This window comes from Elephantulus edwardii, unplaced genomic scaffold (genome assembly GCF_000299155.1).
Source record: "Elephantulus edwardii isolate Elephantulus edwardi_28Jun2011 unplaced genomic scaffold, EleEdw1.0 scaffold00170, whole genome shotgun sequence".
In the NCBI taxonomy this organism is placed as follows: domain Eukaryota; kingdom Metazoa; phylum Chordata; class Mammalia; order Macroscelidea; family Macroscelididae; genus Elephantulus; species Elephantulus edwardii.
Genome location: NW_006399920.1, coordinates 132,410 through 148,321, shown reverse-complemented (window position 1 = coordinate 148,321; position 15,912 = coordinate 132,410). Strand labels below are relative to the sequence as shown.

At 35.7% G+C, this 15,912-nt stretch overlaps 1 protein-coding gene across 1 annotated transcript in view; it reads left to right on the top strand.

The window, feature by feature from the left end:
• Window positions 1–15,912, top strand: part of LOC102849143 (protocadherin-15-like) — a gene marked incomplete at its 3' end in the record, with an annotated part of 104,337 nt that overhangs the window by 28,886 nt on the left and 59,539 nt on the right. The window contains exon 2 of the mRNA XM_006895590.1: window positions 10,057–10,217. Within this exon, the coding sequence (XP_006895652.1) occupies window positions 10,057–10,217 (161 nt within the window). The remainder of the gene's footprint in view (window positions 1–10,056; window positions 10,218–15,912) is intronic.

The window sequence follows — 15,912 nt, the reverse complement described above, 5'->3', positions numbered from 1 at the left end:
AAGATACATGGGGAAAGAGATCTAAACTTTGAAATAGTATCTCTAAGATTTTGTTTTAAATCTATATTTTGCACAATAAGGTTTTTAGTAGCCTGGTTCTGCTATAAGAGAAATGCCAAAAGGAAGTGAATTTAAGAAACAGAAATTTCCTTTTTTAATAGTTTAAAAGGTTTAAAGTAAAAATTCAGTGTGTTAGCTCTAGATGAAGGCTTCTCATCTTATCAAGTCTGGAGTAATGTCCTTATCTCCTTTGAATCCACTCTCTTTGTAATCTTCATGCGGTTTGGCAGATATCTTACTCAGTTCTCCTCCATTATCTTGTTTACTTTCTTTTATATTTCACAAAAGAATAGCCCAATACTAATTCTCTCTAAGTAATACAGCAAACATAGTCCACTGCATATGGGATTAAAATCACAGGTATTCAGGCTAGGGTTTACAACACATATGCTCACTGGTCAACTGAAAAAGTACTTTTTGCCTTCCCTTTACTTTTTCCCATATTCATTTGAATAATATATGTTTAGAAACTTTGCCTATGTCTTCATTTCAAGAAGTGACATGAAAAGAGAAGCCATAGATACTCCGAGCATGTCATCTACTTAAACATTTATCTAATTGACTTGTTTTGTGCAATCCAGTTGACTGTGGCTTGAAGCAACCACATGAATGATGCCTAATCTATGCTATCTTCATGACCTCGGCCAAATTCAACCCCATTGTTGCATTCTTACTTCTAACCAATGCATTTTGACCAGGTAATTGAATAATTAACTGCTCGAAAACAAGAAACAGCTCTGATAATGCAGTGATTAGGTTCTCAGTTTGAACCTGTCTCTTGTTCCATGAGAAAAAGATGTATGTAGCAGTCTGCTTCTGTAAAGACAGTAGCTATGGAAACCCTATGGGGAAGTTCTCCTCTCTCCTGTAAGATCAATAGTAGTTGGAATGACTCAAGGGCAATGAGTTTGCATTGTTTTGGCAACAAAAACTGTTCTATTAAAACCACAGGTGTTTTTTTCTTTTGTTTTATTTTTATTAATGTTTGGCCTGAACCCAAATAGTAAATTAGTTTTTCTATCCCTGAAAAACTTACTCTTACAGCTTCAACAAATTAGGTTAATTATAAAAGCAATGGAAGTACTTTTTTTCTAGTGAAAATGACCGCTCCTCTGTTAGCTTTTTCTGCAGCATTTTTAGAGTAGTGTATTTGAGTTATTATTACCTATTTCAGAAAATAAGCATCTTTTTTTCAGAATTATACATTAAGTGCCCAGCTGTTATTTATTACATATAAGTAAATAGACATCAAATGAAAACTGTACCTATCTATTGACATATATTGTATATGAGATACATAATTTGTCCACAGAATTTATTTCTTTATTTAGTTTTCCTCCTTGTGACTTGAATTTGTTCTTTCTTTCTTTCAACTTGAGAAATGTCAAGTGTATTCTTTTCCTTTTGGTGTTCTAAATCAGCTCCTTGCACATTTTATTAGAATACTTTGCTTTATCTTTTCAAGCTACTCCATGAAATCTTCAGTTTGGTTCTTACCTCAGCATGACTTCCCAGTGTTTTGTCTTCTTTTCATTCCGGTGCAAGTTTCTGAGTTGCTTCTGACATCCATTTTGGTCTTTGCTTTCTTCCTTGTATTTGTAAGGACTTTTTCATGTGATATTTTCTTTTCCAATGATGTCTCGTGGACTTATTTCAGTTTTTTTCAATTTTTACTTGAATTTGCATGTGAATAGTTGGTGGTATGTTCCATAGTCAGAACCTGGCCTGGTTTTAACTGCTGATGTTGAACTTCTTCAATATTGCTTTCCACAGATATTATCCACCTGATTCCTATGTAGTGAATCAGGCAAAAATCTACATATTAAATCATCATTTTGATTTCTTAAAGAAAACCCACAAAAAACCAAACAAACGTAAAGAAGAAGAATATTTTCTTCCTGATACCATAGGTTTCCTGGTAGTTGTCATCTTCTTAGTTTAAAGACACATGATTTAATGAGGAATCTAAAAGAGGAAACCCCCCTAAACCTTCCATTGGATTTCTGAAGCTGTAATTTTGGGGAGGAGACATCCTGTTTTACTCCTGTGAAGTGGCTGATAGATTTGAATCCACAACATTTTAGTTAGCAGCAGGACACATTACACTATGCTGCCATGAATCCTCAATATATACATCCACACGTAGAACTACAATATGCTGCATTGCATCTGAAATGTGTACAATGAATAAGGATGATTGAAGAATTGCTATTTTTACTTATGGCATCATCAAAGAGTACTGAATACATGGACTGCCAAAAGAACAAACAAATTTGTCTTGAAGAAAATGCAGCTAACATGCTCCTTAGAGACAAGGATGATGCAATTGTGTCTCACTTACATTGGGCATATTTTCAGGAGGAACCAGTTTTTGGAGAGACACATCATGCTGACCAAGGGGGAGGGAAGAATATTCTCAATGACATAGATTTGCCTAATGACTATGACCACAATGGGCTTGAGCATAACAGAGATAATAATGGCACAGAATAGGGAAGGTCCATATCTGTTAGTTAGAGGCTAGTTAGGAAGGAGTCTTAGTTAAGTTGATGACACCTAACAACAACAACAACAACAACACACACACATATATATATGCACACCCCCTCCCATAGTGGCCTAGCAGCAAGAAGCTGTGCTGCATGCAATCCTGAAGGCACAAGGTTCAAAGCCTCCAACTGCTCTGTTTTAGAAGGATGAGCAATCTCCTCCTGTGCGATTAACTGCCTCTGAAAACTCACTGGAGGGTCAGCTATGGGTTGGTTCAGACTCAATGGTACACAACAACAAGAAGTATCTATAAATATATATCATGAATATAATGTGTGTGTGTGTGTGTGTATAATGTATAGAATGCATAATGTATATGTATGTATGTCATATACACTATTTATAATGTATATAGAACATCTAGAATGCATATGGAATGCATCCAGAATGTATATATGTATATATAATGTATATGATGTATATATAATTTGTATATATAATGTATGTGTACATAATTTGTATATATAATGTGTATGATGTATATATAATGTGTATATAATTTGTATATATAATGTATGTATATATAATGTATATAGAGAGAGTGTGTGTGTCTGTGTGTATATATATAATGTGCTGTTGACTTGAGCACAATGCATAGACACTCCATGATCTGAAATTCTGTCCTATTTTGCAACATCCTTCTTAGCCCTGACACATTTGAGTCTATTGCTATAGACACTACATGATCCATCTCATTGAGGGTGGTCTTCTCCTTCACTGACCCTCCACCTTCCCAAGCATGATTTCCTTTTCCAAAGAATAGTCTCTTCTAACAACATGTCCAAATCCTGTGAGGCGAAGTTTCATTAACTTTGCCTCCAAGAAAGACTCTGGATGCACTTTCTCAAATGCGTATCTGTTTGTTCTTTTGGGAGTCCATGGAATATTCTTTGCTTTTCTCCAACACTTTAACTCAGGAGCATTAATTTTCCTTCTTCTATCCTTGTTCATTGTCTAGCTCTCATATGCGTAACAGGTGATTGAAAAGACTGTGGCCTCAATCAGGAGCATCTTAGTGCTTAGACTACATGTATTTATGTATTTAGCATGTCATCATTGTTTCCATGCCTACTCCATTTCTTTCTATGCTCCAGATGCTCCTTAAAACATAAATAAACAAAAAGCATCTTGCTTAATGAGAAGTCTAAAAGGGAAAACTCCCTAAACCCTCCATTGGGTTTCTTAAGTTGTAAATTTTCCAGGAGGAGACTTCCTGACTTCCTCCTATGTAGTGGCTGATAGATTTGTACCAGCAACATTTCAGTTAGTAGCAGGACAAACTGCATACTGTGCTACCATGAATCCTTACTTTATGCCTTCATACATATAACTGCAATAATTATAAACTGTGTTAAGAATGAATAATATCTGTTCAATCTAGAGCTTTTATTATGATTCATTTTTAATATGATCTTTTTTCTGCCCCTAAATCTACGAGTTCTTTATAAGAATTCAAAATTGCCTTAAGTTAGAAAGTGAGATGAATGTGGATTATACTTTAATGCTAGCAGGCTGCATGTAATAGACATTATTTGGAGAAAAGTGTAGGAAGACCTGGTCATTGGAGCCATGAGGTTTTAAAATTTGGTGTAAATGGGGCATGTGCTCCATCCTGTTTAAATTTAAAAATTATTATTTTTTTAATCCAAAGATTTTGGATCATATAAACATATCCAGCCTGCTTATTACTTCTAGGCGTTCACTAAACATGATAATCCTGCCTCTGTGACATGAAGAGGGAAGATTCAGTTTATAAAGACTTCAGTCATTAAAGTACAATCAAATGATTTTGCTTTAGTTTCAAATACTTTGCTACCTCAATAGAAAAATAGTCATCAACAATGAAAGTCACAGCTCCTATCTATTAAGTCTTTATTTGTGCCAGAGATTGAAATTAAATTTTCACAGAGCTCTTACTTGAAACAATTTATTAGTGAGAAATCAAATGAAGTTTATGTAAGGAAATTACAGTTATTCATGAATCATATTCATCTACATATATGTAGATAGAGGCATATAAATCTGGACAAATCTTTATGACAATTTAAAAATATGTTAAACATATAAGAATGTCTTTTTAAAAAAGGAAAATTTTTTAACTTTACTGAACTCCCGGTATCCAGTACAGGAATGATCTGGGTTTGAGACTGCATGAATGTGTATGATCAAAAAACACCTTCTTAATCCCTCTAGTGAAGCCGTGAGTACATATGAAAAAGCTGCAATGACATTTCTCTAAATCAAAGTGCTAGATTATGAAAGGCTCAACCGTGAATCAGGATTTAAATTTCGATAGAAATGATTTTAATTAGAAGCAAATGAAGCACAGACCTGAATTTGAATAATATTGACTGTGAAGCTTGGTGAAATTTTAACATATATTTAACTTTGAAAGTATTCTATTGTAAATGTAATTGTTTTCCTTTGCATTCGTCTATACAAGAATACAAATCTGGGGGAGTTTGTGTGTGTGTGTGTGTGTGTGTGTGTGTGTGTGTAGCTAGTAATGCTAACAATACAAATTTGGGGAGTGTGTGTGTGTGTGTGTGTGTGTGTGTGTGTAGCTAGTAATGGTAAGTAAAGGATTAAGTTCTAGATCGTTCTCTTTTTAATCACAAGTCAACTATCTTGGTCATCTAGTGCTGTTGTAACAGAGCAGTATAATTGTATGCTTTTAAAACACAGAAGACTGGTTTTTTTTTTACCATTTAGGAAGCCGGAAGTCCAAAGTCAGTTTGCTAGCTCCGAGGGAGGCTTCCTGTGCAACCCACAGAGAGAGAGAGAGTGAGCGAGGGGAAAAAAGCCTTGTTTCCTTGTATCTGGAGGTATAGTGTTTCTTGAGGATCTCCATGTGTTCAGACCTTCCTAAGGGTCAACAAGCGTCCTAGGGCAGGAACCTGGCTCCAAACGTGCATATATCATGCCTCTGTGGTACTGAGATCCTTTCTCTCAGCTCACCATCCTATATTTCTATTTTACAGGCCACACTTTCCCCTTGTCGGAGTAGGATAAAATGGAATTAATGGATGTTGCCTTCAATCCTTAATCCATTTACAGTTGTTTGTTTATTCAGACCAAGGGTGATCACTATACATATTTCACATTACATTATTGCATATGTATTTATTGGGGGGATGTAATTAAATTCATCACACATTGTTATTTATTTTTTTTTAAATTTCCTTTCTGAGTGGCATCCACTTCCTAAACATTTTCTAGAAACTATGAACTTGGGTAAATGTCGATAGTTGTAAAGTGGTTTCAGGCCTTTTGTTCAGAGGGTCTCTATGAGTCGTGCTCTACTCAAAAGCAAACAACAACGAGTACTGCTGGTCTCTATTATTACGGAAGGAACTTTCATTTGAGAAAAATTCCATCTTTCAGTACCATGTGTACTCTTTCAGAATTAAGATCTGTTGAAGAATTTACTCCACTATAACCATGAAAGTTTTCATATTACTTCTTATTCCTGGAGCATGTCTGCTTTCTCTGATATTTGTAGAGCCATTTATCTTTATTACTAATGTTACATCACAAAACTTACTATCATCGTGTTGAGACTGATTCAGAGCTGACCCTCAAGCAGACCTTCAGAGGCTGTAAATCCCATGGAAGGAGATTTCCCATCTTTCTCCTTTTGAAAAACTGGTTGATTTGAACTACTTACTTTGTATTAGTATTACATACCTTTGTATTGGGGAGCTCTGGTGGCCTACTGACAAGAAGCTTCACTGAAATTCTGAAGGCATGCGGTTCAAGGCCACCAGCTGCTCCACAGAAGAAGGATGGGCAATTTCTGGTGGCCTAGTGGTAAGAAATTGCAATCCCAAAGGCAGGCTATTTGAGGCTACCAGTTGCTCTGCGGGAAAAGGATGGGCAACTCGTTTGCTATTAACTGCCTCTGAAAACTCACTGGAGGGTCGGCTATGAGTCTGCTCTGACTCAAAGGTACAACAACAACAACCTCCTTTGTATTGGAATTGTTAATTCCCTACACACTAAGCTACCAGACCTACCAGAAATTCCTAGTGTCAAATGGAGTTTTGTTTGCACTGCTGTGATGATGGTTATGTGCTGTCAGATCGCCTATGATCCACTGTTGTCAAGCAACATTACAGCACATAGCAACAACAACAAAAACAATGGCACGTAGCCACCACCACAACAGTACAAAAATGAAAGTTATGACTTCAATATGAATTAAAAAAGACAAAGATTCTCAATCCTGGGCCAATTGGCAGCACCCTATAGATGGAGAAGAGATTAAGGCTGTTAACAGTTACAGATTGCTCAGCTCCACAATCAACACATTTGGTACTACCAGTCAGAAAATCAAAAGATGAATTGAATTAGGTAAATCTGCTGTCAAGGACCTTTCCAGAGTACTAATAAATGACCGTTTCAGTCTAGAGACAAAGGTGCGCCTGATCCAGTCCATGGTCTTCACAAATACTTGTTTTGCACCAGAGAGCTGGACAGTGACTAAGGATGATAGAAGAACTGATGCCTTTGAGTTGTAGTGCTGGAGAAGAGTCTTGAATATACCATACACTGCCAAGAAAACAAATAAGTCTGTCTTGGAGAAAGTGAAACCAAGTTTCTCCTTGGTGGCTAGGATTTTGGAGCTCAGTCTTACAGACTTTGGGCATGTGGCCAGGAGGCACCTATCCTTGGACATCATGCTCAGAAGAGTGGAGGAACAGCGCAGGAGAGGAAGACTTCAGATGAGATGGATTTATACAGTGACTAGGGCAATGGGGGTTAGGTATGTTGGAGTCAGTGAAACTGGCCGAGGACAGGGCAGGCTTCTGAGTTGTTGTACATAGAGTGGCTGTGAATCACAGGTGACTCAATGATACAACAATACCTTACATAATGTCACCTTAGTTGGGTTCTTACCCATCTATCCTTCAAATTTCTTATGTAAAGTAATACAAATATCAAATTCTTGAGAGATTTTTGGCAAAGTGAGCATTCTGGGAAAAGAATAACTGACCTTTTTCTTCACTTGTTTTTAGCACACTAGTTCTAGAAATTCTTGTCACTGCATTTTAACTGTTGAAAGACAGAGGAAAAAAACATCTGAAATCAATAAAAATTTTATCCCATTCTATGACATACTTTTTAAAAGATCATTAAATAAATTAAAGACATTTCACATACAGTATTTTTGTTTTTTCTTGACTTGTTGTTTTTATGTGCCATCAAGTTGACTACAACTCATAGCAATGCTATGAATAATAGATCTGAACCTTGGCCCATCCTGTGCCGACATCTCTGATGAACATGAGGCCATTTCAAGAATCATTGTGTTGATCTTTCTTGCTGTGAATCTTTATCTCCTTTGCTGACCTTCTACCTTTCCAAACATAATGTCTTTTATAAAGTACTGGCCTTTCCTTACAGCATAGTGGTTAAATATATCTATCACATCTTTTATCTGGTAATAACATAAAACTAGTTGCATTTTTAAAGAGAACCAAGTGCCTCCCTACCTCAATGTGACTATTTGATGTTTCTAAGTTTTAAGAACACTTGCCTTTGATGCAGTTTGGCATTATTTAGTCAAGGAATAAATAGTTACTCTACCTAATGTATGTTCCCCAACTTTTTTTATGGATCAGAAGACAGAATGCATCTCTTTAACATCTTGAAATACAGAACAAACAATTTTCCAAAGGTCAGATGTGTAAAGTATTTGCAGAAAAGTATATACCAAAGCACTGAAAATGTCCTTCGGGTAGTTCAGAAAATGTCATTAATTTATGAATATATTTTCTACAAATGATCTATTTATCATTTCTGTAAAAGAAGCATAAATTCCCTTATACATGTAAACACATGCATGAGTTGCTAGAGTATAAAAAAATAGAAGGAAAATTCTATTATTTAGATAATTATGTACATTTGTGTTTAAATATTTAGATTTGTTAGGAAAAGAAAAAAATATTTATTATTATTTCCTGAGCAGATAAAGTGCATTAATAGAAATATGAGGACATTTTATAGACCATTTTTATTACTATTATTATTAATTTTAGACAAAGGTAAAACATTCAAGCTAATTTTATACCTTAAGAAAATGGGATTAAATTTGTAACATTTTTTTCAAACTAGATTTTTGGAATATATATATACATATTATATATATATAGAGAGAGAGAGAGAGAGAGAGAACTTAACTCTCTCTCTATATATATACATAGTACTTAACTCTCTCTCTCTCTCTCTCTCTCTCTCTCTCTCTCTCTATATATATATATATATATAGTACTTAACTCTCTCCCTCACTATATATAGTACTTGACTGTATATAATAGTACTTGACTGTATATATAGTACATAACAATATGTATATTATATACACACACATTTATATAGATCTATATATACAGAGAGTACATATGCTACATAAACTATAGCAATAGATTCTCTAAATATGTATCATTTACTCTAGTGTATTTGTTTTTGTTATGTGCCACTGAGTTTCCTGTGTATTTAGTAGGACTCATTTTTACTTGCACAGTCACTTATCTTCTGTATGCCGTAAGTTTAATAAAGTAGATCAGTTAAAAATGATTCCTATAAGCTACACAGAACAGCACATTGTTTCAAAAAGAGATCTTAGGTCTGTGGGGACAGATAATATTTGTGTTGTGTTAGTGTTGTTTGCATTATCTTGAGAAATGAATAGAATATTTAATAAAGTAGGAAAGATTAGAGATACACCTCTTTTGAAATATTTTTCAACATATGTCTGCAATTCAGCTTACTGAAGAAATAACACACACAAAAGAACTATCAAAATAGCACACTGAATGTGTGTTGTTCTTGTGCAGTATTCTGGATGTGACAAAGAAGTATGGTCTCTGTTGTTTGTCTTCACACTAGTTTTGTCTTTCACATTAAGATTTATGTTTTAAGGATCTACTCTAAGATAAAAGAGGGCAGGGTGCAGCTCTTACTACAGGACATTCTACTATTTCTTTATCTCTTCCTTTTTCTTCCTCTCTATATCGGAGATATCTCTTTTTAAATCAGAAGTCTTGCTGAGCGAATTGAAGTATCAGGTGCTATTATTACAGGCATTTCTTTTTGTTCATGATGAAATTCAGTGATAACTCCTGTGAGAAATGATGGACAGTGAGAGAAACAGATTCATGTAGTTAAAGGGAAGCAAAAAATAGATAATAGAATTCACCAAGGGTTTGAAACACCCCTCCCTACTTTTTTCCTCCTCCCCTCCCAAAAACACCATTTGTAAACTGAACAATATAGCTGTTTTTCCTTTTTTGCCAAGGGACATTTTCTTTCTTATGCTAGTTATAAAATTGAATATTTATTATTGTAAAACAAACTTGCAAGCCAGAAGTTTAAGCATATGAACCTTGAGAAAGAATTTATATGGATAGAATACATTTTCAAATCACTGTCTTTGGTTTGCAGGTACCATTATAGTGGACAACATGCTGATCAAAGGGACTGCTGGAGGACCAAATCCCACCATTGAACTCTCTTTGAAGGACAATGTGGATTACTGGGTGTTGCTGGATCCTGTGAAACAAATGCTTTTCCTAAACAGCACTGGCAGAGTTCTGGATAGAGACGTTAGTGATTTTTTTTCTTTGTCCCTGTTAAAATCTTACCATACGTTAATTGTGTTCATGGGTTTGTTGATTGAGTATAAAATTGTCTTTACATAATTTCAGTTTCTTTACAGCTACACCAACAAAAGGGGAAAAAAATATCAATTGTTACGGGGTCGGGGAAAGGAATGAAACCTTTTATATACTTTCTAGCATCCTAGAAGCTATTAGATTGTTCAGCAAGGGAAAGGAAAAAGAAAACTGTACTTAGAATAAAAGACTAGTAACTTTCGGAGGAAAAATATACTTAGTCACAGTCATTATCCATTTGTTTCCAACAATAGCACAGTGTGAGAGGACCACTTCAGTGTTAACATCAAGTCCAAAAGTTTGTGGCTTACATTGCAGGTGGCTGGTTTCATAAAGCAAAAAGTGATTAGCATTGGTTCAGTGGCGGCATTGTGGCTATATAAAAGAAAAAGTGAATTACAAAACGTTCCTGGCAATGCCCCATTCCTATCCATGTCTTTATAGCCTTATTCCCCATTACTTGCATTCCAATTTCTCTTGAGTTCAGGAAACAAGTAATATTGTAAACAATAATTGCGGAAAACTCAGGAACATACATCCAAAAAACCTAGTTTCTAATGCTCAGTTTTTAAAATCCAAATATTATATATTTTAATTTGTGAACATGAGTCATTTCTACTTCATCACTGATGTTTAATGTTCTCTTTAAAATAAAGAGTATGGTAGATGATCACTGAGGCAATTTCATTTTTATATTTCAGAATCTCTAATGGTGAGGAGAGGGGAAAGAGGAACAATCTCCTCTCCAATTATTTAAAGCCTCTGAAAAACCCTGGATGGGCAGCTAGGAGTTTGTTTCAAATCTATGAAAATGACTTTGACTTTTTAATAATCATAATCTATCCACGTTGGTAGATATCTGAGGCGTATGTACAATCTATGACTATCCCTTTTCCCCCAAGTTTATTATTGTTACTACTTTCAGTAAATCGCACAGGAGGAGATTACTTGTGTTTCTCCCACCAAATGGCTGATGGATTAGAACGGTGTACCTTTAGGTTGACAAAGTGATTCTTTACCACTAAGCCACTAGACAGGATGTAAACTGGACTTAAAATAGCGCAGAAGAACAAGCCTGACTCTTTAAAAGAAATAATACATTTTATCGAGATGCAAGTTTTCCCTCACCGGCATTACTCATTAGGAATTTTATATCATAGGACTAATATGATATGTTGTTGTTGTTGTTATGTGCCATCGAGTCGTCTACGACTCATAGCGACCCTATGTACAACAGCCCTAAACTCCGCTCTGTCCTGTGCCAATCGCACTGTCTCCAACACTCCCATCCCAATTATCCCAGTCACTGAATCAATCCACCTCATAGAGGGCCTTCCTCTCCTGCACTGTCCCTCCACCCTCCCAAGCATGATGTCCCTCTCTAAAGACTGGTCTCTCCTCACAACAGGTCCAAAGTATGTTAGGCGGAGCCTCAAAATCCTTGCCTCTAAGGAGCCACCCGATTTAACCCTTTCCAGGACAAATCTGTTTGTTTTCCTAGCAGTCCATGGTATTCTCAATACTCTTCTCCAGCACCACAGCTCAAAGGCATCAATTCTTCTTCTATCTTCCTTGGTCATTGTCCAACTCTCTGATGCATAACAGGTGATTGCGAAGACCATGGCCTGTATCAGACACCTTAGTCTCCAAAGAGACACCATTGCTCTTCAGCACTTTGGAGAGGACCCTAACAGCAGACTTTCCCATTGAAATGTGCCTTTTAATTTCCTGGCTGCTGGTGCCAAGAGTGTTGAGTACGGAGCCAACCAAACTAAAGCTGTGTACAATCTCAATCTCTTCACCATCCATCCTGATGCTGCCAATTGGTCCAGTGGTGAGAATCTTTGTCTTCTTGACATTGAGCCTCAATCCATATTGTAGGCTGCAGTCCTTGACACTGTGCAGCAGGCGCTTCAGGTCCTCTTCAGTTTCTTTCAGTTTGTAGAAACTATAAATTCTTCCCCCTTGGTGTTGTTTCTTTTACTTTTAAAAAAAATGACTTAATAGCTAATATTTTGGGCATAATATTAAAAGAGACTAGTCTGTGGAGAAGGGAAGCTCTGGTGGCCTAGTGATAAGAAGCTGTGCTGCACTCCTGAAGGCATGCATATGAATCCACCAGCTGTTCTGCAGGAGAAGGATGGACAATGTCCTCCCATGCCAATTAACTGACTCTGAAAACCTGCTGAAGGATCAGCTAGGGCGCGTTACTCAACACCACTACAACAACATGAGAAGGATATCATGCTTGGAAAGATGGAGAGTCTGCAAGAGAGGAAGGTCCTTAACCAAATGTATTGACACAATGACTGCAGCAATAGGCTGAATTATGTAAGTCAGAAATGAGGATGGTAAAGTATAGGACAGGATTCAGATTTGTTATTCGTAAGGTTGCGATGAGATGTATTTGACTTGACAGCACCTAAAAACAACGGCTAATAACAATTATCCACTAGTTTTTAAGTAGATGCTTTCTTTTCAGGCCATTGTTTTTGTTGTGTTTGCTTGTTGTTTTGTTTTTTTTTAAATTTGATATTAAAAATATAATTCCTAGGTCAGAACTATGGGTAGAGATAAAAGTTGTCTATCTTCAACAACAATTTATATTTCATCTCCCAACTTGTAACATTATTTTAGTTTTAATTATGTCAAACATCACCTCTACTTTTACAATTTTTTCTTCTAAAAAGGTTATTGTTATTTTGTAATTCTGGTAGAGACAATATTCTTTTTTAATTTTGTTTAACACTTGCTTAAATGCAGTATTAGTAGGAGGCATCTTCCAAACTGAATTGACCCAAAACTAATTATTACAAAAATGTGCACAGGTATCATTTCAAGAAGTAACTAGACGGGTACTCGTAACGATTACTGAAGTAATCAAAATGGATATACTTTCTGTTCAAAATGTTCTTTTTTATAAGAAATACTATAGTCATGATAGGGAGCTCTGGTGGCCTAGTGGCAAGAAGATGCCCTACAGTCCCAAATACATGAGGTTTGAGGCCACCAAGTGCTCTGCAAGGATGAGTAATCCCGTCCCATGTGATTAACTGCCTCAAAACCTGCCAGAGGGTCAGCCCTGGGTGTGTTAGAACTCTACGGTACACAACAACAACAGTTATATTAAATGTGCAAAACAGTTTGTATGCAAAATGCTAGATAGCATCGACTGAACTGTAATTAACACATTGAAGTCTAAGACACCTAACATTCTTTTTATTATTATTATTAATTTTAATGAAAGTTCACAGAGACTTTGGATTTCCATTCATTCATTGTTTCACTTTTCTACCTGCCTCCCCCCCTCCCCCCCACCCAGTTCCCTCTTCTCTTTGAAAAGTAAAATTATTTCATTGTTATACAGTCCCTCCCCACAAGTCCACTCCACTGTGTAGCCTTCATTCTTGACTCTTGTCATGACAAGAATACCTAATCATATATCCCTTTTAAACAGTTCTCTCCCTCATCTGTTTCAATTCAGCATGCGTAATTGATTCTATCTTTCTCAGACACCTAACATTCTTAAATATTAAAATAATATTGAGGTGCACTGGAGAGACAAAAAAGGACAGCTCAATAGCAATATGCTTGCCGTTTTGTAATTTGACACTCACTTGTAGAAATACAGCAAGGTATTAAATAAGACATGAGCAGTCACTTCCCATGTGATTTCTTGCCTCAGAAATCTGCCGGAAAGTCATCAATGAGTCAGTTTCCACTTAAAGGTACACAACAACAACTGAGCATTAACAACAAATGCAATAAGCCTGTTAAGGAATAGTTAAGGAATATCATGTGGCAAAACTAATATCTTGTTCAAATAGTGTCACATTATAGAGTCTCAAAAATAATACTAAATAAATGCAGAGCTTGAACCTTCTGGAAGAAGAAGCATTTTTAGGTTTATTTGTTTGTTTGTTTGCTTTTTAATGGAATTTATGATTACCCTTAAGGAATCAGAGAAAAACAGAAGTCACACCTTCATCTTTTCCCTCAATTCCATTGTTACACGGACTATAGGTTTTAGAAAGATAAATATCTTCCAAGTTTTCTCACTCTCAAATTACAGAAGTAATTTTGTATTTGAAAATTAGAAACTATGACTAGTAATAAGATGAGGAAGATTTATTTGCCTTATATGTACTTTAAAGAGCAATCTCATTGTAGTAATTTATTCTAAGCTTAATGAGTTTTGCTTACGTATTTCACTACAAGAAAAAAAAAACCCATCTTGACATCAAGGCAGAACCGACTCATAGCTGACCCTTCATTACGTTTCCAAGGCTGTATATTGAAAACTGTAAGAAAAGCTACAAGGTTTTTCTGTGCTGGTGGATTCAAACCATCAAAGAACCATGTCTTTGGGGTTTTAGCACACCTCCTATGGACACCACTGGCAGAACTCCTGATAGAATAGAGTCTCAATTTAATCTCAAGATTAAATTTTTAGTTTTTTTCCTGTCATGGCATAGAACTTTTAGAATTTAATTTACCCTTGCGTGAATAATAGAATTTATTAACCCATTGTCATCTTTTTTATGTGAGGCATCGACTATACTATTAGAAGAATCATGTGGTAAATTATTCTTTAAATCCAAATTTAATCACAATTAGAAGTCATAGATTTAAATTATGAAATAAGCTCCTAGTAAGTGTAGGAGAAAATAAAAGCATATATAAAGTAAGCTTGGCATCTGGAGAAAATGACTTCTAATTTATCTCTCACCATATCTTATTTCATGTGTATATACATGTTTTTGTTGTTAAGTGTCATCGAGTCGACTCTGAGTTGTAGTGACACTATGATCAGTGAATCTGACCTCTGTCGTATCCTGTGCCACCCTCATCATCTTCGACATTCTCGAGCCACCATCACAGTCACTGTGTCAATCCATCTCATCTGCCCCTATTTCCTGACCCCATACCTATCCAGGTATTAATGTCCTTTGGCAAGGACTCGCCCCTCCTATGTGAGAAATCCCACTGTCCTTGTCTCCAGTGAACACCTTGGCTGCCAAGACATACTTGTTTGTCCACTTGGCAGACCATGTTGTATTCAGTACTCTTATCTAACACCACAGCTCCAAGGCATTGCTTCTTTTTATGTCATCTCTATTCGTTGTCCAACTTTCAGCTGCACGTAGATACAGATGCATTTCCATAACTTCTTCCATAAAATAAAATCATTCACTATTGGAATATACATTATCATATATACATTGTACCTTATGCTTCCAAACTGCTTTTTTATACATCGTTTGTAAGAAAAATACTTTACTATGGATGAATTTTCAGTGGTCACATAATCTTTTGTTGGAAAAAAAATCAGGAATATTTTTTAAAAAAAAATCTCTATTTTGACATTGTTTGCAGTTCTTTATGATTACAAAAATGCTACAGTAAAAAAATTATACATGTGGTTTTTTTTCTACAACTATCCTACTATTTATGAAGATAAACTTATTTGTTCCTTGGCTGTTGGATTCAATGTCTGCCTGTGGGTTTGAAGAACATCTCTTTAACACTAGGCCGCCAGAACTCTCTTAAATTCATATCTCTTCATTAAGTAATCTTAGCAATGAATTATATGAGATGTACTATCATCTCATAATATATAATGTAT